Source organism: Aquarana catesbeiana, linkage group LG02, assembly GCF_042186555.1.
Source record: "Aquarana catesbeiana isolate 2022-GZ linkage group LG02, ASM4218655v1, whole genome shotgun sequence".
NCBI classification, from domain to species: domain Eukaryota; kingdom Metazoa; phylum Chordata; class Amphibia; order Anura; family Ranidae; genus Aquarana; species Aquarana catesbeiana.
Genome location: NC_133325.1, coordinates 71,558,530 through 71,583,729, shown reverse-complemented (window position 1 = coordinate 71,583,729; position 25,200 = coordinate 71,558,530). Strand labels below are relative to the sequence as shown.

The 25,200-nt window shown below is 42.8% G+C and overlaps 1 protein-coding gene across 1 annotated transcript in view; it reads left to right on the top strand.

Annotated features, from left to right (window-relative positions):
* The window catches only part of LOC141126959 (phosphatidylinositol-3,5-bisphosphate 3-phosphatase MTMR2-like), a 90,535-nt gene that overhangs the window by 31,142 nt on the left and 34,193 nt on the right, over positions 1–25,200 (top strand). Inside the window, exons 5-11 of the mRNA XM_073613043.1 lie at positions 1,442–1,552; positions 1,644–1,745; positions 5,940–6,023; positions 10,254–10,403; positions 13,252–13,440; positions 21,257–21,442; positions 24,986–25,192. Of these exons, the coding sequence (XP_073469144.1) occupies positions 1,442–1,552; positions 1,644–1,745; positions 5,940–6,023; positions 10,254–10,403; positions 13,252–13,440; positions 21,257–21,442; positions 24,986–25,192 (1,029 nt within the window). The remainder of the gene's footprint in view (positions 1–1,441; positions 1,553–1,643; positions 1,746–5,939; positions 6,024–10,253; positions 10,404–13,251; positions 13,441–21,256; positions 21,443–24,985; positions 25,193–25,200) is intronic.

Here is a 25,200-nt window from a genome sequence, read left to right as displayed (position 1 = left end):
AGAGTGATCAGATATATTGCAATTAATTGCAAAGTCCCTCTTTGCCATGAAAATTAACCTAATTCCATAAAAAAAAAACATTTCCACTGCACTTGTGAAGAAGGCTTCAGGGCGCCCCAGAAAGTCCAGCAAGCGCCAGGATTGTCTCCTACAGTTGATTCAGCTGTGGGATCGAGGCACCATCAGTGCAGAGCTTGCTCAAGAATGGCAGCAGGCTGGTGTGAGTACATCTACAAGCACAGTGAGAAGACTTTTGGAGGATGGCCTGGTGTCAAGAAGGGCAGCAAAGAAGCCACTTCTCTTCAGAAAAAAATATCTGGAACAGACTGATATTCTGCAAAAGGTACAGGGATTGAACTGTTGAGGACTGGAGTAAAGTCATTTTCTCTCATGAATCCCCTTTCCGATTGTTTAGCGCATCCGGAAAAACCTTGTCCGGAGAAGAAAAGGTGAGCACTACCATCAGTCCTGTGTCATGCCAACAGTAAAGCATCCTGAGACCATTCATGTGTGGGGTTGCTTCTCAGCCAAGGGAGTGGGCTCACTCACAATTTTGCCTAAGAACACATCCATGAATAAAGAATGGTACAAATCATACTCCGCGAGCAACTTTTCCCAACCATCCAAGAACAGTTTGGTGACGAACAATGCCTTTTCCAGCATGATGGAGCGCCTTGCCATAAGGCAAAAGTGATAACTAAGTGGCTTGGGGAACAAAACATCAAAATTTTGGGTCCATGGCCAGGAAACTCCCCAGACCTTGATCCCATTGACAACTTGTGGTCAATGCTGAAGAGGCGGGTGAACAAAAAAAACCCCATAAATTCTGACAAACTCCAAGCATTGATTATGCAAGAATGGGCTACCATCAGTCAGGATGTGGCCCAAATGTTGACTGACAGGGCGAATTGCAGAGGTCTTGAAAAAGAAGGGTCAGCACTGCAAATATTGGCTCTTTCCATGAACTTCGTGTAGTTATGAAATGCTTGTAATTATACTTCAGTATACCATAGTAACATCTGCCAAAAAGATCTAAAAACACTGAGGGAGCAGACTTTGTGAAAATCTAATTTTTGTGTCATTCTCAAAACTTTTGGCCATGGCTATACATATAATCTTATGAAGAACTCTTTGTATAAATGCATGGGTCAACAGGGTCTCTTTAAGCAATAGGTCTCTTCCCCAATCCAAATTCTGTAGTCAAGTTACATCTGATCTGTTCTGATTGCAGAGAAAAAGGAAAGACTGACTACATTAATTAGCCTGGAGCTGGGCCAGGTAATAAAGGAACTAAAGGCATCTTGAAACTGCCTCTCATTGTAGGACTCTGAGAATTGGAAGGTTGTGATCTGGGTAGATGTAGCCTTTAAGAACGGCTGTTACTTGTTTATAAATAATGATGGTTCTAGAGCCCAGAATGATTATATTATCTTTTTGGCAGGATCACCGCTTGATATTAGATGCTCCTCTGGGAATCATAAGTCGAATTGAAAGAATTGGAGGAGCTGCAAGTCGAGGAGATAATTCATATGGGATAGAAATTGTGTGCAAGGTAAAACGATGTGTGGTTTGGATGTACTACTTGCTTTGTGTTTTTCATGTTACTTCTCCAAATAATAATGGCATTACTGCTGATTTTCCAGGACATGAGAAACATGAGATTTGCCTACAAGCAAGATGGACACCCTCGCAAAACTGTGTTTGAGAGCCTCATGTCCTATGCCTTCCCATTGAATCACAATTTGGTATGACCTGTCCCGGGGCATTGCAAAGTGCTGTATACATATACAGTGGTGCTTTAAAGTTCCGGACCCTCTTGTACATTTAATAATTCTGCAAGAATATGACCGTGTGATTTGTTTTTCATGTTCTAAAACTAAATATTGAGAACCAATTTAAGGAGTCAAAAATGCAATGCTTGTTCATTTGCTGTATAGCCGCTTGCCGAACGCTCAATAGCAGATTTACTGCTAGAGGGTGGGTGCAGGGTGCAAGTTGTCACAGCAGAAGCCAATCAGTGGGTGCCGGACGATGGATGTCTGCCGGCACCTGTCGATCGTTGAGAAAACGCACAGAATGGAGCTCTGCCTATGTAAATAAAGCAGAGTTCTGTCCTGACAGGGGAGAAGTGATAGACTTTTTTTTCCCTGCTTTGCAGAGAAAGAAAATCTATCGCTTCTCTTAGTAAAAGCATCACACATAGTACACACAAACACTGGCTAGGCACACATTTAACCCTTTGATCGCCCTTGCTGTTTGACTTCTTCCCAGCCAGTGTCATTAGTACAGTGACAGTGCATATGTTTATGTATGTTGATCACTGTATTGGTGTCCCTGGTTCTCAAAAAGTGTCTGTTTTCGAATGTCCGCTGCAATATCAAAAGTCGTTGATCGCTGTTATTACTAGTATAAAAAAATAAAATCCTGTACATATCCCATAGTTTGTGGATGCTATAGCTTTTTTCGCAAACCAATCAATATACGATTCTTGGGATTTTTTTTTTTACTAAAAATATGTAGCAGAATACATAGTAAAGTACATTTTTTTTTTTATTGTTGGTCTTTTTTTGTTTATAGTGCAAAAAATAGAAAATGCAGAGGTGATCGAATACCACAAAAAGAAAGCTCTATTTGTAGGGAAAAAAAAGTACATACGTTTTATTTGGGTACAGCATCGCATGCCTGCACAATTGTCAGTTAAAGTAACGCAGTGCCGTATAACCAAAAATGGCCTGGTCATGAAAGGGGGTTAAATCTTCCCGGAGGACAAGTGGAAAACTACTGCTGTATACATTTGTATGTAAACCTTTGCTAACTGGTGTGCCCCTCTAGGGAAGTAGTATCTGCAACCATGGACTGTTCGAATCTTGGGCGCTTCAGCATGAACTGGTCGAGATTCGAGCCATGTATGGCCAGGATAAATGTGCCAAGTTGATCAACCGATCAACTTGGGTACAACCAGCCTGCCAGATTTTACCGCGGAACCAAAGTGATTCGCACTGTGTGTGGCTGGCTTAAAGCTGACCACAGTGATGACAGAAGCATCCCCCGTTGTACCTGTTGTATTTTGACAGCTGATTATCAACTGAGAAATTTCCAGCCAAATCCTTTGGTTTTTCAGTGTATGACCAGATTAGGGTAGAACATCCCACACTCCCTCCTGATTATCATCCTATTGAAGCACCTGACCCTAATTTATCCTTCTAATATTTGAACCTAGAGGTTCAAATACTTTTCCACACACAAACTTGTATCTTTGGATCATTTTCCCCTTATAAAAGAATAAAAAGTGTAATGTTTTTTACGCTGTTTTAGGTCATATTTGTGCACAATTATGAAAAATAAAAGGGTTCGCAAAACTATAAGCACTCGTGTAACTGGTTTAAGTCTTTCAAACAGTTTGATTTTGAAATTACTAAATGTAATAAGTTTTACTAGCAAAGTAATTTTACTGCTGTTATGTATTTACAGCTTTAAAGAGCTTCAGTCAAATGTATGAAAATGAAAAGTCAGCAGCTACAAATCCTGTAGCTGCTGACTTTTAATAAACAGGGACTCTCCCAGGGACCCAGCGCTGTCCACACCCGAGCCAGCTTTTTCACCAGTCTTTAGTCCCCGGCGCTGGCATCTTAAAGTGTTTGATAAAAAACTTGATCCTGTTCCCTTAAAGCATGAATAACAGTACAGTGCTTGTGCTGTGTCATTTGGCCCCCTGTATCATGTAAAAAACCTGGCTGATCCTGTCGGGTTTTGCCCCCCTCCCCCTGGAAACTGACCACGGTTTATCATGGCTGCTGAGCCCTGGCACCGTGGTCAGTTTACGTGCCTCCATCATCCACAGCCCTCCTCTGTCCTCTCCCCATCCCCCCCCCCACCTGTCAGTTGTGTCAGTGCCTGCCCCCCCTGCAGAAATAAATGTTATTTTCTGGCACTCGCCTGTCTTCCTTAATGCTATGTTCCCAGTGTATCTGTTTCATTTAAAAAATGCTGTTCTATACTGTATTTCCAAGCGCCGCTCTGCGCTCACGTGACCGGCCGCCTCTCTCCTCTCTCTTCTCCTCCTGGCTGACGCCAGCGGGGGATTCTCGGCCCCTCCCGCTGTAGCTGTCAGATTGGGAGAGGTAGCAGCAGACGGTCAGGTGAGCGCCGAGGGGCGCTCTGAAATACAGTATAGAATAGCATTTTTTTAATAAAGCCGAAATACTGGGCACATAGCCTTAAGGAAGACAGGTGAGTGCCTGAAAATAAAACAGTGGGGTTACAACCACTTTAACTGTGGGTAGCCAGCTGTTACTCCTTGTAGCATCACAGCCGGTTGCCCACTGTGCATGCACAGTTTGTGAATGGTCCTGCAGTCTTCTGGGACCTGTGATGTGTCTCAGAAGGCTGCGGGCAGGGAGGGGGGCAGGCAACTTTGTGGGAGCGGGTAACTTTCAAAACCATGCACCCGCTCCCTCCGCCCAAAGAATATAAAATGTGCCAAATGTTGCAGGGGGGTGGAGGAGGTAGTAGAGTGGAACTTCCCCTTTTGGGTGAGGTTCCGCTTGAAAGGGTTAGTTCACCCTTGTCAAAAAAACTGCCTTTGCAAATAAGGGGTGTCTGTAGATGAAAACAAACTGTGAAGCTCTGACTAAAGTTTAATAATGCCTTTGCTATAGGTGTAGGCCATTTACATTTCTTATGAAGCCTGACTGGAATACTCCCAGGATATTACTAAGTGAGGCCTAGTCATTACTACTCACCTCCACCATCACAGGAGTGAGCTCTCAAACACTGAGCTCAGAGCTACTGCATCAGGGGAGAGAAAGCACATGTGAGGGGGTTTGAATCAGAGAAAGAGCTCACTCCTGTGATGCTGAAGGTGAGCGGTAATGACTAGGCCTCACTTAAGCCAGCCATAGATGGTTCAATGATTTGAACCATCTATGAGCAAGCTGATTGTACCCAAGCCTACAACTACAGCAAGGGCATTATTCAACTTTAGTCAGGGCTGCACAGCTTGCTTTTATCTACAAACACCCCTTATCTTCATAGGTAGTTTTTAAAAATTTTTTTTTTTCTTTTTGTAAAGGTGAACTCAGGCCAGCCTTAGACAGTTTGAGGCTGGGTTGACACTATTGCAAATTGAATGTGGCCTACACCGCATCCAATTCACAGAACATTAAAAAAAAAAGTTTTCAATGGGTATGGTTCACATATGTGCGTTGCATCCACATTGCACAAAATTTGTGTTCAATTTCTAGGTAGTGCGGTGCGAATTGCAGGCACATAATCTTCAATGGCAATGCATCTGATTTGCAGATGTGTTCTCTCCCCCTCCTCCTACACCTCCCCCCCTCTCCCAGGTCAGCTGATCCACAGCTACAACAGAGAGGAACCGATGAACAACTGCTTTTTATCTTCACAGGGAAATCTGAGCTGCAATTCACACCGGACTAGTGTGAACCCAGCCTGAATTTCGGCCGGTTCAGCAGGAACCGGCTGAGATTCGAAACCGTGTGTGGGCAGGCTGAATGTACCAAGTTGATTGATCAACTTTGGTACAGCCAGCCTGCTGGATTCACTGGCGGTCATATCTAGCAGCTGCTATAGCCACTAGCAATAATCACTCTCTTCTCCCAGCTGGAACGGCTTCCTCCCCGCCCACTGGGAGAATACAGTGTCTCAGAAGGAGGGATTCCCCTCTCAGCACTGTCTGTGGCATTTTATTTGAGGTGTAAGCCTAGCTACTTCTTATATAGCCCAGATTACTTAACATCTGTAAGGAAAGCTCTCTTAAGCTGACCAAAGGTGGTTCCATTTTTTTTTCCACAGTTCCTGTTTAAACCATCTCAATTTCAATCCATGTATGGTCAGCTTTAGTATAGTGTTCTTTTGTATTTTAGTATTTGTAGACTTGTTCAAATACATTAATTATAGTAACTGTTTGCCTTTCACAGCCTATGTTTGCCTTTGAATACAAGGAAGCCTTTGTGGAAAATGGCTGGAAGGTGTATGACCCCATACTAGAGTACAGAAGACAGGTACGTAGTATATTTAAAATTCACAATATTCTTGTCTAAAACACAAAAACAAAACAAAAAAAACTCCTAAACATGATTTGTGTCCAAAGTGGCAGCTCCAGTCATTTCTACACATTCTCCTTTCTCTTTCATGGAGCAGACTGATTATTCTGAAATTCTAAGGGGTTGATTTACTAAAACTGGAGAGTGCAAAATCTGGCACAGTTGTGCATAGTAGCCAATCAGCTTCTAACTTTCAAATGTTTCTCTTTCCAGTGTTAGTAAATTACCCCTAAGTGTCTTTGGCAGTCCTTTGCCTCCTTCTTGCCAGAGGCTGCCATTTTGCTGAAGCCCAGAGCCCCCTCGAACAGCAATAATACTTTAGGCTGTCAGCAGATCGTACTCTACAACTTGTGCACAGTGCCAAAAATAGAGAGCAACTGAGTATGAGCAGAGCAAGACACAAGACAGTGCATTACTGGATTTAAAACAGTATAGGGACTTATTTTGATCGTTTTACATAGCTATACCTGTCTTTAGCAGGACTTTTCTGACTGAAGTTCCACTTTGAAAAAAAAAAAAAAAAGCTGTTGCTATAACTGCTTAAAATTTTTAGCTGGAGTTAAACTTTAATTTGTCTCTTACTTAACGTGTGTTTGAAACTACATGGACCCACGTGCATCCTCCATCCATGCTGTCTCTGTGCAGCCGCTGCATTCCAATTGGCATCAATGGGACTGCCTGCACAGGAATACACAAAACATCTGTGCTTCCCTGTGTGGGTAAACACTGCTCTGCACAGGTGTACACCATGTGTGATCGAGGCCTAGGGCAACCCTGTGCACAGGGAGACAACACTTCTACATTTAGATCGGATGTTAATTGCAGTCTATGAACAGATTATAATTTAGGCTAGAATTTGTTGGTGAAAAAGGGAAATTGTCTTCTGCATTCAAGTGATACTCAGTGGCAGCCAGTCCATTAGGAGCGCCCGGGTGCCGCCCCCCTCGCTCCAGGTCACCCCCTATATGCAATGGATGCATGAATCTATCCATGGTCGCCGCGGCCATCCCCTATTCATGCGTTCAACCCCTTTTGCAGGTGTCGTGCTTATGAGGATAATTTTCCTGCATGGTATTTATGATTGAGTAATTTTTAAACGATAATATTTTTAAGATACAGGATCAATCAAATATGACCGCAGTCTAAAAATATGAAATTCATTCACCAGACATGTAATCATACAAAATAGTTATATATTGGTTAACAAAAACAAACGTTACATAAAATTAAAATACTGATTGTGCTACACAAAATTAAGAGTGTTGTACCTTTTGAAAGGACACAGCAATGATAAACTTCCCAGACATATAACCATACAAAATAGTTGTATATAGATTGGTTGACAAAACAAATGTTACATAAAATTAAAATAATAATTGTGTTACATAAAAGCTTTAATATCAATTGAAACACCCGCGAAATGGGAGTGTAGTACATTTTGAAAGGACACAGCAATGATAAACTTCCCTGTAGAATTAATAACCTTATAAAAATGACAATAAGACAGAATGTCTGTTTTTCACAATTTCAACTGTTGCTATACTGCAGGTAAGTAAGTGGTTAACAACGTGAAATAAAATTAGACGTTTGTTATGCCAATAAAACGGAAACTGTGCAAATGGAAAATATTGAAAATTGAATCTTTTAGTGAAAAATCTAAAAGGCGGTTACTGATTTGAGGGAAATAGTTATTCAACTGTATAATAATCAATAAGTAAATATTTAAGATAACACAAATGTATATAAGGTAAAAACCAACACGACATAATTACCCGTTCCAAAATAGCTACTGGTCTAAATTGCTGGTTACCAGAGTTTTTAGAATGGTTGCTGTGGCTTTCAAGATGGCTACTCTTAAAGAGGAATTGCTTCTTGCGACCTCCGAGTTTCAAAACATAAGGTGTTCAGGCATCTTCATGAATGTAGAGGTATGAGTTGATGAGTGGAGTGTGTGTGTCTGCATGTGTGATTGAGTGTCCTCTCATGGCATCTATCCTGCTTCTAAATACCATGTTTAGACAATAGGATCATAAAAAATATAATAGGCTCAGCCCAAAAGGTATGACTTCTTTTCCATTGGTTGGAAAAAAATCTAATGATTAACTTTTTTGTGAATTCAGGTAATATCACCTTCAACCACTAGGCATGTCTGAGGGCAGAAAAACGTGTTCTGAACTATCTGTTAAATAATATTTTCTATTTTCATAATGTGTATCTGTTTGTATATTGGTTCTGATGAATGAATATATGTATATATGTATGTGTGTATATATATATATATATATATATATATATATATATATATATATATATATATATATATATATATATATATATATATATATATATATATAATATTCAGGGACTCTGGTAACCGATACAATATACAATACACTCAGTATAATTTTTGAATAATCAATATCGCATAAAATGATTATCTATTTGGATAAACGTATAATTCTTGTATATCCTATGAATACTTATTTATCTTGGAACGACACATACTATATGTACATTTTTATGCAGATGTAGTCACGATTTATGTCTTTCATAACAATGATTGGTATCTTAAAACAATTCTTACTTCTAATTTGATCTACATCAAAATGTTATATTTTTACCTTATGGCAGAATGATCATTAGGTCAGTAGACACTAAAGTCATAATTGTATCTATGACCTGGAATATAATATATAATTTGAATGACTTATAATCATATGTATTTTAAAATATCACTGAGTAGACAGAATGCTGTCTCTCAGAAATGTTTGAAATTAACTTTGTTCAGTCTCAATGAATATTTAGATAGATTTTAGCTGTATAAACAATTCCTAGAGTCTAAACAATGGGTTCCGTTAGATATCTGCATAGATGGTATGATTTTCAATAAACAATTGCCCTAAACATATAACCAAAATGTAATAATTCCTTTTAGGCATATTAGGCACATTATGATATTCATTATAGAATGTCCATAGATATAGGTGATATATTTGGATTCCTACATAGTTTAGGATTTTAAGTAGACAAGCCTGATATCTATTAACTCTTGTCTCATTTACAATTCTTAGAAGCGTCCAGCTGGGTAAACACCCTCCACAATTTTCTTGTAAGACATTGTTTGATAGTGGCTCGTCTCACCTGGGAAAACAATGGCGTTTGCTGGGTTTCCCATGCTTTATTGTTGCTTCAAAGCTTCTCAAATGAATCTTGTTTAGAGATCATAAAATATACTTTTTGATCAGACAATCTATGTACAGATTTATAACTGAGTGATAAGAACACAGCATGTTCTACTTTTAAAAAAATTCTCACGCGACCGCCCTGGGCTTAACTTCTGTCTTGAGGCCTGACTTTGCAACCATATGTTCCCATCTTTAAACTTATGAGAGATGGTTATTTCTTCATCATAATTACAACACCGGGCACGTGAATTACAGCGGCCAGGGTTGTTTTTTTTTTTTTATTTTTTTTTACACCTGATTAGAGCCAGAGGTTCTAATAGGATTCAAAATAGGGTGGGCTCGGGTCGCAGAAAATGCGAACGGAGCCCACCTAGGTGTGTTACAACAGCAAATGAATATACTGTTGAAACACTTATCCCTAATCCGGCCAATCAGAAGCGTGTGTGAGACCCGTTTTCCGATTGTCTGAAAAGAGAAGACTCCCGATTGGCCGCCAAGGAGGAGGGAGGAAATGGAAGCCGTCGCCGTGATGACCCATGGAGAGCAGGAGAATGGGAGGCCGCCACCGCCGAGCAAGGGAAGCCGCCGGTAATGGGGTAAGTGCTACAGACCGGGAGGGGGGGTGGTGGCATACAGTTTGCCGCCCCCCCAAAAAAAAATTTCCACCGTCCACCACTGGTGATCCTTTATGGTGGGGATCCTCATTGGTTTCCATACCAAATAGGAGGGCTGAAGTATTACTTTGTCCTCACAAGAGCCCAGTAACATGTTTGCTTCTCTTGATGTCAACTGTCAAGGTAAAGTCACAGTGAACGCTTCACCTCTTTTTAATGTATTGGTTCTCCTGTATAGGTCCTCTAATCTCACATGATGGCTAATATAGTCGCTATCAATATTAAAACACAAATGCAGAATATCAGTTCAGGAGTTAAACATCACTATTGTTTAATTTCCTTTTTTTTTTAATCAGTTTGTAACAATGCCTCAATGTTATATTTTTTAGGGGGTGCCTAATGAGAGTTGGAGAATTACAAGAGTAAACGACCGATATGATCTTTGTGACACCTACCCAGCCACTCTGGTCGTCCCAGTAACTATGTCTGATGATGAACTAAGGAGGATTGCCGTATTCAGAGCAAATGGGCGTATACCAGTAAGACCAGTGTCTCTTCTGGTTAATTATACAGTACTGTTCAAATTCCCCCATAAACACAGTGTTGGGGGAATCCCTCCTGGCAGGGTTGGAGGGGGGGGGGGAATGGGGAGCCATCCCTGCTGGGAGAACACAGTGATTATTGGTAGCGGCTATAGCCACTGCTCAATAAATTGCATCTTAACAATACGACATACTGGTTGTACCCAAGATGATTGATGGATCAGCCTGCCCTTGGTTCAAAGCCATCTATGGCCGGCTTAACATGTTCCAGAGGGTGGAACCTCCCCCCCTTATCCTTTAAATAGTGCATTGTGCATCAATTACTTTATTTCTCAGTCTTGATTTCAAACACCTCTGCCTAAAGCCTAGTACACACAGGCCGAATATCCAGCGGCATCGGCCGGTTCAATGGAAATCGCCCAACATTTGGCCCGTGTTTACTAGAGTCGGTCTGTCGAAAGGTCTGCCGATCAGCGCTGACCGGAGTGTTCTCGGAGAGTTGGCGTCCTCCTCTCAGAACACAGTAGCAAAGCAGGGGAGATCACTGTACTAACACCGGATAGTTAGTACAGCGGCTTCTTCAGAGGTGTCAGTTTTTTTTTCCGTTCAACCCTACTGGGTTGAACAAAAAAAACTACTGGTGTGTACTAGGCTTAAGCCATCCTGCAATGTAATGGATCAAAGTTCAAGCTTCCCCTATGATCCAAACTAATTTCCTGCCCTGAGGACCAGACATTTTTCCCTGTTCATTATCCTCTTGGGCACTGGTCCCCTCACTGCCCGTGTGGGTTTTCCTTCCTGCCTCTGGAGCCTATGAGAGTGGACCTGGTCTTAGCAAGTGTTACCTCTATCAATAAGAGATGTCCACATTGTGCAGGTAATGTGATGTGGACAACCCAGGAAGTAAACAGAAGAAGAGAGAAGGATCATTGCAAGACTGTGGCTTCTGATAGGTAAAATGGGTATCTGGTTAGGTTTTTTTTTTTTTTTTTCATATATAATGTGGAGAACAGCGACGCTCTTCTGAGTGCAGTATATTAAAATGATTAATGATGAATTTATTAAGATAAAAAATTAAAATAAGAATTAACTCACAGGGTAAGGGTTAAAATGGCTAGTCACAAGGGGAGGCTCGCTCTGTAGTCCTGATCCAGATAGCCGTCTGTGATATAACTGAATGTGGGGAACAGGGCCAGCAGGTACCCGGTCTGAGCATGCGTGCTCCTTCTTTAGCCTGAAGAAGGAGCACGCATGCTCCGAACACGCACCTGCTGGCCCTGTGCCCCACATCCAGTGACGGGGAGACGACTGCCACCTTGACTCGAAGCCTTGGAAACCCCTGCAGCTAGCGAGACAGCAGCAGCATCCCACACCGCCGGCTATCTGGATCAGGACTACACAGCGAGCCTCCCCTTGTGACTAGCCATTTTAACCCTTACCCTGTAAGTTAATTCTTATTTAAATTTTTCCTGTTAATAAATTCATCATTAATCATTTTAATATACTGCGCTCAGAAGAGCTCTGAGTTCTCCACATTATATATCTACAGAGATGCTTCCTATTCCACAGCTGGCTGCACCTCTAGAGTGCTATATACATCTTTAACCCATCGAACTTGTTCTTAACCCATTCTAGCCTGAACTTTCTAGGGTCCAAGCTACCCCCAACAACTGGATTTTATGATCATAATCACCTTTACCTATAGTTTTGTTTCCCACCCATCCATCTCTCTCCAAGTGCCACTATACTCCCCCCCCCCCCTTTTTTTTTTTTCATACCAGCTGTTAGAGGGGATGGAAGGGGAGGTTGGGGGGTCGCTAATATCCTGGAGCTGCACTTTAAAGTGACTTGGACTCGTTCCAGGAAACATACCTGAGACATACTGAAGTCGGACAAACTATCCTATAAATGTGGGCTAGAAAAGTGTAATGCCCCGTACATACGATCGGACTTTACGACAACAAAACCGTGAAATTTTGTTCGAAGGCTGTTGGCTCCAACTTGTTTTGCATACACACGGTCACACAAATGTTGGCCAACAATTACGAACGTAGTGACATACTAGACGTACTACGTGGTTTTTCAGCTCTTTAGTTTGGTGAGTGTTGATTCGCACTTTTCTTTTTGCGTTTTTTCATTTAGCGCTATTATTATTCTTGATATCACCTGAAAAAAAAGCCTTTGAAAATTCGTTTGCAATAACTCCATCAGTATCACCAGCAAAGCAGCTTCATTATTATCCCATTAAAGAAGAAGAGAATTGTGCGCTGCATTTGGAGATTTCCTAATTTGCCACGTCACGAATGTTAAATCTCCATTACGAACGCTAGTTTACAAGACCGGCTGTATCTGCTTATGAGCATGCGCGGGCATTTGTCCGACGGACCTGTGTACACACGATCAGAAATTCCAACAACAAAAATTTGTTAGCGGAAATTTGAGAACCTGCTAGCCAACATTTGTTGGTGGAAAGTCCGACAATAAATGTTTGATGGAGCATACACACGGTCTGACTTTCCGCCAACAAGCTCACATCCAACATTTGTTTCGGCAAATCCGATCGTGTGTACGGGGCATTAGACTTAATTCTATACTATGTTCTCTCATTCAGCAACTCTGGCAGAGTCAGAGCGTCGGAATCACAGCCAGTAAACTAGCCTTCTTGCACTTCTTTTCAAACAGGTTTTGTGCTTTTGTCCCAGTGTAACTCTGGTGCTGCATTGTCCACAGTTCCTCGAGATATGAAGGGACCCCCAAATTAAATTCAATTCTAATGTGTTGGAGCGGTTTGTTATGATCTGGGTCACTAAACTGTTTTTTTTTTTTTTTTTTTTTTTTTTTACAGGTCCTCTCTTGTATTCATCCGGAAACTCAGGCTACTATCACACGATGCAGTCAGCCCACTCCAGGGGTCACTGGGAAGAGGTGTAAAGAAGATGAGAAGTACCTCCAATCCATCATGGATGCCAATGCGCAATCCCACAAAATCTTCATTTTTGATGCTAGGGCTAGTGCCAATGCTGTGGCTAATAAGGTAGTATTATTTATTTACACACAAAGTTACCCTGCCCGAGATGCATGGCTAGGCACCCTTGGTTATATTATAAGTAAATCCCCATTTTTTATTTTTTTTTAATAAATTCTATTTATTTAGATTTTCAATAAAGGAATACAAAACATAGTGACACTGTGTTATGACAGTGCCACCAAAGAGGCTGCACAGGGCCAACATAACACCTCAAAGATTGCTATCTAACAAAGACCTTCTAACACAACAACCCAAAAGTCTCACCCCCTCTCCCCCTTCCAAACACTAGCTCAACTGACAACCCAAGACGTTAGTGGTAGGATGAGGAGTGCGTCACCTATCCTTGTTTAATGTGATAACCTTTCTTATAATATGGTACAACCATTGGGACTAACGCAGGGAGATTGAGACATAAAACCTTCATATTCTAACTAAGAGGAGCAATATACCTAGACCTGGAACTTGCTCAGGAGCATAGATATATATTCCTGAACATGTGGATCACCCAATATCATGCCACACTAATTCATCCTGCATTGGAAGTTGTTGATAATCAGTTATGCCAGACATTATAAAAAAAAATTCACACCCTCTGTAAATATAGGTTGCTCTGTAAATTGGGACCATTCAGTTGACAAGATCAGAAGGCAGAGTCTCTACCACCATATTACGAAACTGAACCTGAAAGGCATGACGAAGCTGAAGGAAAAGCAAGAAATGGGAATTAGGGAGGTCATGTCTTGCTTTAAAGTGGAGGTCCGCCTGAAAAAAAAAATTAAATATCAGCAGCTACAAATACTGCAGCTGCTGACTTTTAATATAAGGACACGTACCTGTCCAGAGCGCCCGCGATATCCTCACCGAAGCCGACCCGTCCCTCGGCTCCAGGTGGAGGTGCCAGCATCTTGCGGCTTCACAGCCTGGTTCCCTACTGCGAACGCTAAATCTCGCTGTGCGTTCTGAGTGGTCCCTGTTGTCTTCTGTGACCTGTGTGTCTCCCAGAAGACAGCGGGGGGAACAGAGGAGGGGCCGGACAGGCCGTAGATTACAGCGGATTCTGCAGCGATCTTTCGCCTGAAGCGGGAGGAAATACCTGGATTAGACAGGTATCTGCTCCCCCCTGAAAGGTGTGAAATGTGACACCAGAGGGGGGGAGGAACTGGATAAACGGAAGTTCCATTTATGGATGGAACTCCGCTTTAAGGTTAAAAGCTCTCCCTCTCTGGTTATGTCCCCAATAACTTGATACCCCTTGTAGACCAAAGTGTGGCATCTGGTATGTGATAAAATTGGGGGAGGTCGAGGGTTCATCCATATAGGAGACGACGGCGAAACACCCACATGACTCGGACAAGCCAGTTTCAATGCTGCATCCCACGCCTTCAAAGTGGCCTTCGTGGTTGTCGTATGAGTAAGACTAGAGCTAGGGCCCCTGAAGACTGCCAGACGTAGGCTTTCATAGGAGCCCAAGTGTGCTGCCTCCAGTACCGTGGCCGCATCCCCATCGTCTGCCGTGAGCCAAAGACAGACAAATACCATTTGCCCGGCATAGTAATATTTTTGTCAATCGGGAAGAGCCAGATCTCCCTGAACCCAAGGTTCTTGCAAGCCTTTTATCCCTATTTGAGGGGCTAATGGGGACCAAAGGAAGGAGCTAGTGATAATATTTAACTTTTTAAAGAATGCTTTAGGTACCCAAGTCGGTGCGTGTCTCAAAAAGTACAAGATAACAGGGAGAAATTTCATTTTAAGGAGGTTTACTCTGACTATTAATGACAATGGAAGCTTTTCCAAGCCTGGACTCTGTTTACATTTTGTCACTAATGGGGCTAGATTTAGGGCCATATAGCCATGAACATTTGCTGTGATCCGAACTCCAAGGTTAGTGAGGGACGTGACCCAGCGCAACGGAAGGTCAGGGTCGGACACTTCCTGGCCCTGTCGTCCAGCGGTAAAATAGATGACTTGCCCCAATTTACCCTAAGGCCAAAAAAGGAAGCAAACTTGTTTTAAATTTTTAATGACATTTGAAGTGATGGTCCTGGGTCTTTTAGGAAATAAAATTAAGTCATCAGCATATAATGTGAGACATTCACTAATGGATGCCACTCAAATGGCCCCGGATGGTTTTGATGCTCTAAGGGCCAAAGGCTCCATAATAAGAGCAAAAAGGAAGGGGGACAATGGGCAGCCCTGTCTGGTTCCCCTTCCTATGTTAAAAAAGGGAGAAACAGCAAGATCCAGTCTAATTGCCACTCGGGAAGTACTATAAAGCAATGCGATCAAACGTCCAAAATTGGGCCCAAATCCCAGTAGCTCCAGGACCTTATGCATAAACTGCCAATTGAAGGCGAAGACTTTTTCAATATCGATTGACACTAGCACCCTGGGTGACATGCCAGCATTAGGAATTTGGAGATGGGTGAATACTCTACGCAAGTTTGTATAAGTTGACTTAACAGGCAAAAAACCCGTTTGGTCTATATCCACTAATGAGGAAATAATTTTGACTAATCGAGACGCTAAAACTTTAGTAAGGATTTGAAGGTCCATGTTTAACCATACTTGGTCGGCTCTCCTGCGCAAATCGCCGTAGCTGTACGGCGGCGCGACAATGGGCACATGGCGCTCTCTCGCTCCTGCTGCACGATGCGGGAGCGTGCCCGTGGGTTGGGCGGACTCGATCGCCTATTACACAGGCAGAACGGGGAACTGCCTTTTGTAAACAAGGCGATTCCCCGTTCTGACAGGGGACATGACAGGGATCTACTGTTCCCAGTGATCGGGAACAGTGATCTGTCATGTCCCTGGTAGCCCATCCCCCCTACAGTTAGAACACACTTAACCCCTTGATCGCCCCCTAGTGTTAACCCCTTCCCTGCCAGTGACATTTACACAGTATTCAGTGGCTAGTTATAGCACTGATCGCTGTATAAATGTCAGTGGTCCCAAAAAAGTGACCGATCTGTCTGCCGCAATGTCGCAGTCCCGCTAAAAATCACAGATCACCGCCATTACTAGTAAAAAAATAAAAATGACATAAATCTATCCCCTATTTTGTAGACGCTATAACTTTTGCGCAAACCAATCAATATACGCCTACTGTGATTTTTTTTTTTTTTTTACCAAAAATATGTAAAAGAATATATATCGGCCTAAACTGATGAATCAATCCTTTTTTATATATATATATATATATATATATATATATATATATTTTTTTTTTTTTTTGGATATGTATTATAGCAAAAATTAAAAAAAAGTGTTGCTCTTTGTTTATAGTGCAAAAAATAAATACCGCAGAGGTGATCAAATACCACCAAAAGAAAGCTCTATTAGTGGGGAAAAAAAGAACGCCAATTTTGTTTGGGTACAGCATCGCGCAATTGTCAGTTAAAGCAACGCAGTGCCGTATCGCAAAAAATGGCCTGGTCATTAAGGGGGCAAATCCTTCTGGGGCTGAAGTGGTTAATAAAGCAATTGGACGATAAGAGGAGCACTCCATGGGATCCTTGCCCAGCTTGAGAAGGAGGATCACATAAGCCTCAAGCATAGAATTTGGGAGGGTCTGTTGACCTAAGCAATACTCGAACAAGGCACAAAGTCTAGGGGCCAGTGGCTCAGCATAAGACCTATAAAAATCTGCGGAAAAGCCATCAGGGCCAGGGACCTTAATGGGGGGGAGGCAAAAATAGTTGCTTCATTCTCCAGACGTGTGATTCTAGAATCAAAGGTTTCCCTCTCCTCATCTGAGAGGATCGGGAGGGACAATTCTCCCAGCAACTGATCCAAACCTGCTGTATCGCAGGGCTAGATAGGTGCATAGAGTAGGGAAAAATACTGGATAAATTCTGCCATTATAGCTGAAGGATCTGTAACCAAGTCACCCCCTAACCTTCTAATAGTAGGAATATTTGGAGGAGGTGCATGATCCGCCACTAACATGGCCAAAAGCTTGCAATTTTTATCTCCTTGGGAAAATAAAGACTCTGCCCTATGTCCAGATTCAGTATGGGCCAGATCAGAGTAGTGTAAACAGAGAAGATCTAGTAAAAAAAGCTGCGCTAAACATAAAATTAAAGTCCATACAAATGACATCAAAGGAAAAAATTATATGTCCTTCAAGAGCATAAACTCCACCACCGTGCACCTATAGACAATAGTGCTAATCCACCGTAGTAGTTGATTCAGCTTACCAGATGGCAAGCATAAAGGGGCAAGTGGCTATAGCCCAGCCAAGGCCTTTCAGCTTGCTGCCGCTCCCGGTGTTCAAATGGCGGGGGGTAAATCTCCAAGCTCACTCACGGTGTCCACATGTTGCAATGGAAACCCAGATAGCTCAGAGGAAAGAGAGACTGGCCATAGTGTAATATCCTCCAAATATTTATTTATAAAATATGTAGTCACTTACATTAAAATTAGCAGAGTTGCGCATACGAACACCAGGAGCGGCAGCAAGCTGAAAGGCCTTGGCTGGGCTATAGCCACTTGCTCCTTTATGCTTGCCATCTGGTAAGCTGAATCAACTACTACGGTGGATTAGCACTATTGTCTATAGGTGCACGGTGGTGGTGTTTATGCTCTTGAAGGACATATAATTTTTTCCTTTGATGTCATTTGTATGGACTTTAATTTTATGTTTAGCGCAGCTTTTTTTACTAGATTTTTGATTATTGGTGTGATCGCACTGTATGCTGCCGCTTATTGTTACAAATCTGTTAGCGCGGTATTCCTACTTTTATAAAGAGAGAAGATGCTGCGCCTCCAATAAAGATGTAAATTACTCATCCGAGGGAGTCGCAGCGTGTTCCTCTGCACAATCCCTCTCCCTAGCTTGTAGTGTAGTCATCTCGGCATTATGATCCTTATGGCCGATTTGATTGAAGAAGTTAATTGCCCCCCTGACAACTGCTTTGAACGCATCCCACACCACAGGAGGCTCCACTAACCGTGTTAGTTGACCAATATGAGGCTATAGACGTTTGGAGGTGGGAGGATATCTGGTCTACTTGCAGCCAGCCTGGAGACGATCTCCAGGATCCTCTCTTTGTTCCTAAGGAGAAAGCTAATGTAATGGCCAACGGGTTGTGATCAAACAGACCCCCGGCTAAGTATTCAGCCTCTTGCAATAATGTTAATAGAGGAGCGTTACCAAAAGCAAGATCAATTCTGGCCGCTAAGCGGTGCGCTTTAGGGAGATGGGAGTAACTTTTAGTCATGTTCCCAGCGCCACAACTCGGAAAGCCCAGCTGTTGAGGCCCAGGAAAGAAGAACCCAACCTATTCGGGTTGGAGGAGTCCAAGGCAGCATCAAGAATAGTATTAAAATCCCCCATCAAAACCATAGGAAGATGTACAAAAGGAGCCAGTTTAGCAGATCAAACATTAGTTGGGGGTGAAATGGTGGAGGTAGGTATACGTTGACAACAAGTAATGTACTTTGACAGATATCCAACACTACAGCCACATACAGACCCTCTGGATCGGAAATCACCTGATGAACGTAGCATGGGACCTTCTTACTTATGAGGCTTGAGACCCCTCTGGCAAAAGTAGAGTGGGTAGCATGCAGAGCCCTCTGCAACCAAGGCCTGCGTAACGCCAACACCCTGCTACCATCCAAGTGTGTTTCCTGCAGGAGGACGATATGTGGCTTGAGCGGATTGAGATACTGAAATACAGCAGCCCTCTTATATTTGTCATTCATCCCCCATACATTCCATAAAACTATTCTAACTGCATTAGTCATTGTATAATCCCATTGAAAAATACCCAACAGGAGACAGTATACCGTCCAGAACGATTCGGAAACCCCACATTTACTCGGAAGATATGGAAGATGATGCAATAATCATATGAGAGTCGGTGAGCTAGTGGCACAAATAACCCTGCCATTATACCAGAACCTAGAAAAAAAAAACAGAAAAAAATGTCTGGCAGCTTATTCCCAAACCAAAAACCAAAAAGGAAAACCTATGAGGTCCAAACGCTGATCACGAAAGGTCAGCATCTCAAGTGAATTTTCTGTGTCACTGCGAGAAAATACGAAAAGCAGGAGTAACAGCAGTGAGGTTCCGTACCGATCAACCCACCAATGAGTCATGCGATCATCAAAATTTATCATAACTGATGTGAAAAGCCAAGATAGGGCAAAACGTGGCAGAATCAAAACATTTATATTGGGCCCCATAGCAGTCAAAAAGGCACTTCAGGTGTAACCACACACGCAACAACAGAGTGGAACAAGGCACCTTGTAAATGGCTTGTAGATGCAGTGGAGAAGCGTTCAGGGATCTCTATCTAGCCAATCACAGGCCTCCTGTGGTGTGTCAAAGAACTTGACCGATCCGTTGTGTTGAACCCGGAGCCTGCTGGGGTACAGCATGCTGTACTGGATATCTTTTGGCCCTGAGCCTCTTTCTGATATCGTTGAAGTAACAGCGTCTTATCTGAGTTTCACGTGAAAAATCAGGGAATAGCATTATTTTAGCATTTTCATTATGAAGGTCTTTGATGTTTCCTTGCTTCAGCCATGATCATATCCCTGTCTTTATAGTTTAGAAACCAGACATAAAAGGGCCTGGGTGGAGCACCTGGAGGGCAATTGCCTGTGGGGACACGGTGAGCTCTCTCAACCACATGAGTTGGGAGCAATTTTTTAAGCGATAAGTGCTGTTTAAAAAACTGCTCTGCAAACCGAACAGGTTTGGTGCCTTCAGATCCCTCCGGCAGCCCCAACACCCGCACATTATTCCGCCGCTTTCTATCCTCTGCGTCATCAGCTCTATTTTGGAGCGACCTTACCAGATACTGCAGTTCAGAGAGCTGGGAGCCATGAGTGTGAGCATCATCCTCCACCTCAAATATACGATCCTCGGCCGTTGCTAATCTGCCCTGGATTTTATCCAAGTCATGCCTGATAAGGGTGCACTCACTTGTGAGGTGACCTAGGTGGACTAGCAATTCGATTTTGCAGGCAGCCAGCTCCTCCAGGATGGGTTTAGTGATAGCTCCCACATCCTTTTCATCCACCCCAGGATCCATGGATGGCACTCCAGGGCTCTTTGCCGCCGCCCCCCTCGCTCTCCATCACTGCAGCTGATGCCTTGGCGCACGGAGAGGATGTCACAGGAAGCAAGATGGCGGAGTTGGAGCCTAAGCTCGTGGCTTGTGTATAGCTGGACTGGCACTGATCTAACTGCGCTTTCCCCTTCTGCTTGAAATAACTAGTGGGCATCTCTAGGATGTCAGGAGCACAGATCACTGCTTAGGAGATGAAATGGGCGAAGATACCCACACTAGGAATGGATATTTTACAGGAGTCAGACGGAACTCTAGGAAGACACGTCCAGCCTCGATCACAACTGGTCACGCCCCCCAATCCCCAATTATTATTAGCTATATTTAACAATATTATGCTAAATTTTTCTTTAAAAAAATGATGCTGTCTATACACAGATCGATTTTTCACACAATGAACTGTTTGATCCATTCCTCTTGAGTAATCAATATTTTTAAATGATCATTCTGTGTACCACACATGGCAATTAGGCAGTATCAATATATTAATGTTTAGTATCAAATGTTTATTGGAAAAATAATGAATTTTCAAACCCATGCAATCACTTTCATCTTCAGTTTGGTCATAGAAAATTAGTTTGTAGTAGTCTGTAGTTTGGCTTCTCTATACATTACCTGCCATTCAAATATGGGAATGAGCAATGTCCTGTGTGAACTTAGAGTGGTGTGTGTTACACGGATGACTTCTGTGTTCGCGTCATCCACTATCACCGATTTAAGCAATTTCCTTTTTGGTGTTACAGTCTAAAGGAGGAGGATTTGAAAGTGAGGATGCATACCAAAACGCAGAGCTGATCTTTCTGGACATCCACAATATTCATGTGATGAGGGAATCTCTAAGAAAACTGAAGGAGATCTCCTATCCTATCATTCAGGAATCACACTGGCTGTCTAATCTGGAGTCCACACACTGGCTGGAGCACATTAAGGTCAGTTTTATATGCTAGACATGGTTTGTGAAAATGTCAGAATGCATGTAAGTGTATATCACCTTCATACAAAAAAAGGAACCCAAGTATTCCTACCAGGATTCAAAAGATGGCTACTTCTGCAACAGAAAGTCTAGGTCAAAATTGACCTAGACTTTCTGTTGCGGAAGTAGCCATCTTTTGAATCCTGGTAGGAATACTTGGGTTCCTTTTTTGTATGCTTAGTTCCTTTAGCTACAGCAACAGCACCATATTCAGGTATTAAATATCCAAGTTTTTATAACTTAATAACCACCACTGGTTTTTGGTTCAGCAGGATTCGTTTTCTTCCCTCTTTTTTGTTGGTTAGTATATCACCTTCACCCTGTTTTTCAGTCCAATTCTAGGTTTACCTTTTTTGGAGTTGTCTTCAGTCCCCATCATGTGATGTTCTGGAGTCGTCTTCTTCTTTCTGCATCGGCTGTGGACAGTCCTGAACAATGTAGAGACTGATGCTTATATAGTAACGTGAACGATGTGCTAAGCATCGCTCTTGTGAGTCCAAGTTGTATTCTTAATGCTCTGGGCTCACAGGAAATGGAGAGGTGGCCAGAGTTTGAGCTCTGCTTAAAGGTCTTCTCTTTTTTTCTTTTTTTTGGACTCACTGGTGTTAGGTGGCTTGTGTTTATGTAGTCAGAATTAAAAATGAGCTGTTGAAAGCCATACGGTAGGCAGGGTTCAGGCAGTAGACCAAGGGTGTCAAACTCAATGTCATTATGGGCTGCTTCAGAATTATGGTTGCCCTTTAAGTGGTTGTAAACCCTGTTACAGCACTTGTACCTACAGTAAAGCCTATAATAAGGCTTACCTGTAGGTACTGTAAATATCTTCTAAACCTGCATGGTTCAGGAGATATTTACCATATATACGCTTGCGCCGACATCATTGGCGCATGCACAGTGAAGAAACGGCCCACCGTGCCGTTTCTTTACTAGCAAGTGCCGTGACTGACAGCTCCTGTGCACATGAGCGGGCGTGATGTCATGCGACTCCAGCCAGTCACAGAGCCAGAGTCTGCGGCCCCGGAAGAGGGGCGTATATGGATGCGGCCACCAGTGTGGACATTGTGGCCTTCGCTTGCAGGTAAGTGCCACATAATGGGCTAGTATGCCACACATACTAGCCCATTATGCTTTTACTTTGTAGGAGAAAAAAGAGGAAGTAAAACCCATCAGGGTTTACTTCCTCTTTAAAAGGCTGGTTGTAACTGTAAGATTTGATGTCCAAAGCACCCCCCCCCCCCTTACATCAGATGTTAATAGTCTCCCCACTATCTGAATTCAAGAGTTCCCCACCCTCCCTTACATCACAGTGCACTTACTTTGTGCTGCTGCTGGGAAGAAGCTGGGGGCATAGCTGGGAAGCAGAAAGTGCAGGGTCTGGAGGAGGGCTGGAGTCTGCTGAATGCTAAGACTGGGGAGGGGGCAGACAAGGGGGTGCTACAGCTGCACAGATTGCAGAGAGGCGCAGGATCTGTAGGAGGAGTTTTGTCATCCTTTCTGCTGAGATGGGGGGAGTAGAGACGAGCCTCTCCACGGCTGCATGGAAAAGTGCAGGATCTGGTGGAGGAGTTCTGTCCTCTTGCTGCTGACTGCTGAGACAAGGGGGGTACTGCAGCTGCAGAAGAGATGTGAGGGCCACATGAAATGGCCTGCAAGCCTTGTGTTTGACACATGTGCAGTAGAAAAAACCCTTACAACACATGTGAGTAGCTTGATTTAATCTTGCTACAGTAGATTCCAGTAAAGTTATGTTAAGGTAAGGTGAGTGGCCTTTTAGATTGTAGCAAAGTTGCAAAATTTCCTGAATGCTCTTAGTAGCTTCCTGATTTATTTCTCATCTTTCCAGGAACTGCAGCAAAGGGGTGGGAAGAGTTTAACCCCTTCCAGACCACCCCACGCATATATACTGCAGCAGGATGGCCCTTCTGTGCGAAATCGCATACCTGTACATGATTTCAAATTCAGGGTCTGGGACGCGCGCGCACGCCACCAGCGACCCACTTTTGCTGAGATTGGACACAGCGGGAGTCAATCAGCGGGTCTAACGGACCCGATGTTCACCGGCACCCCGCGATCGTTCCCGAGAGATACAGAACGGTGGACTGCCTATGTAAACAAGACAGACGGCCCTTCTGTGAGAGGGAAAGATGGAGATCTTATGTTTCTGCTAGCCAGGAACACGGATCTCTGTCTTTCCCCAGTCAAAGCATCCCTACTACAGTTAGAAAGCACTCCCTAGGAGCACATTTAACCCTTTGATCTCCCCTGATGTTAACGCATTACCTGCCAGTGTCATCAAAACGTCGTCCCCAAAACGTGTCACTTAGTGTCCGATTTGTCTGCCGCAATGTCGCAGTCCTGCTAAAAGTCGCTGATCGCCACCATTACTAGTAAAAATAACTTAAAAAAATAAAAATTCCATAAATCTATACTATAGTTTGTAGATGCTATAACTTTTGCACAAACCAATCAATATACGCTTATTGGGATTTTTTTTTACCAAAAACATGTAGCAGAATACATTTTTTTTTATTGGATATGTTTTATAACAGAAAGTAAAAAAAATATTGTTTTTTTTTTTTTTTTTTTAATTGTCGCTCTTTTTTTGTTTATAGCACAAAAAATAAAAACCGCAGAGGTGATCAAATACCTCCAAAAGAAAGCTCTATTTGTGGGATTTGTGCGATTATTTATTTTTATTATTATTATTTGAGCACAGCCTCACATGACCTCGCAATTTCGCAATTGTCAGTTAAAGTAACATAGTGTCCTATCGCAAAAAATGGCCTGGTCATGAAGGGGGTAAAAGCTTCCGGGTCTGAAGAAGTTAAACCTGTTTCAGGAGGTAGTGCTGAGACTCCATACAGTAAAAATTGTAGCTTCAAGGAGCAAAAGTATCAGACTGCTTTAGATCTCACGTCGCAATTATACAGCTATAAGACTGTAGGCACAGGAATGCCTAGCCACCCTCACATACCGGCAAGTTTGCTGCTATTTTTCAGGAGAAATTCTAGACAAAAGGCTCAGTCGCCCTTTTATACCACCCCTCCAAACTGCTTGTCTTAAGGAGACCTATTTCATGACCTATTTCGTCAGTGAGAGAGAGCTGTGTATGATGTCATAAGCCTAGGCTAATGACCAGACAGGAAACGGGAAGTGGGCTGTATAAGGTATTTACTGGCAGAAAAAAAATGTTTTACTATTCAAAGTTAAAACGACAAGGGCAAAAGATTTAATAGACTGAAAGTTGAAAAAATGACTGAAGGTCCGCTTTAAGTTCAGCCCTCCACAACAGTCCCAGTTTCTCACCCGGTCCCTTGGGAAAATTAGTTGTCCACCCCTGCCCTTATAACATGACAAATCTTGACTTTTTGATTTGAGGTTGACTTTAAATTCCTATCTCTTCTTTTAGAGAGTAAACTAAATAGAGGATAGCAGCATGTTTCAAACAGGCATCTGTACCAATCCTAAATTATCATTACACTCTTTCTTTTTCCTGTAGTCCATTCTGGCTGGTGCCTTGCGGATTGCTGACAAAGTGGAATCTGGAAAGACCTCAGCGGTTGTTCATTGCAGCGATGGCTGGGACCGCACTGCGCAGCTCACCTCTCTTGCCATGCTGATGCTGGATGGTTACTACCGCACCATTCACGGCTTCGAAGTGCTTGTAGAAAAAGAATGGCTCAGCTTTGGGCACAGGTTCTATCTTGTAAGTTT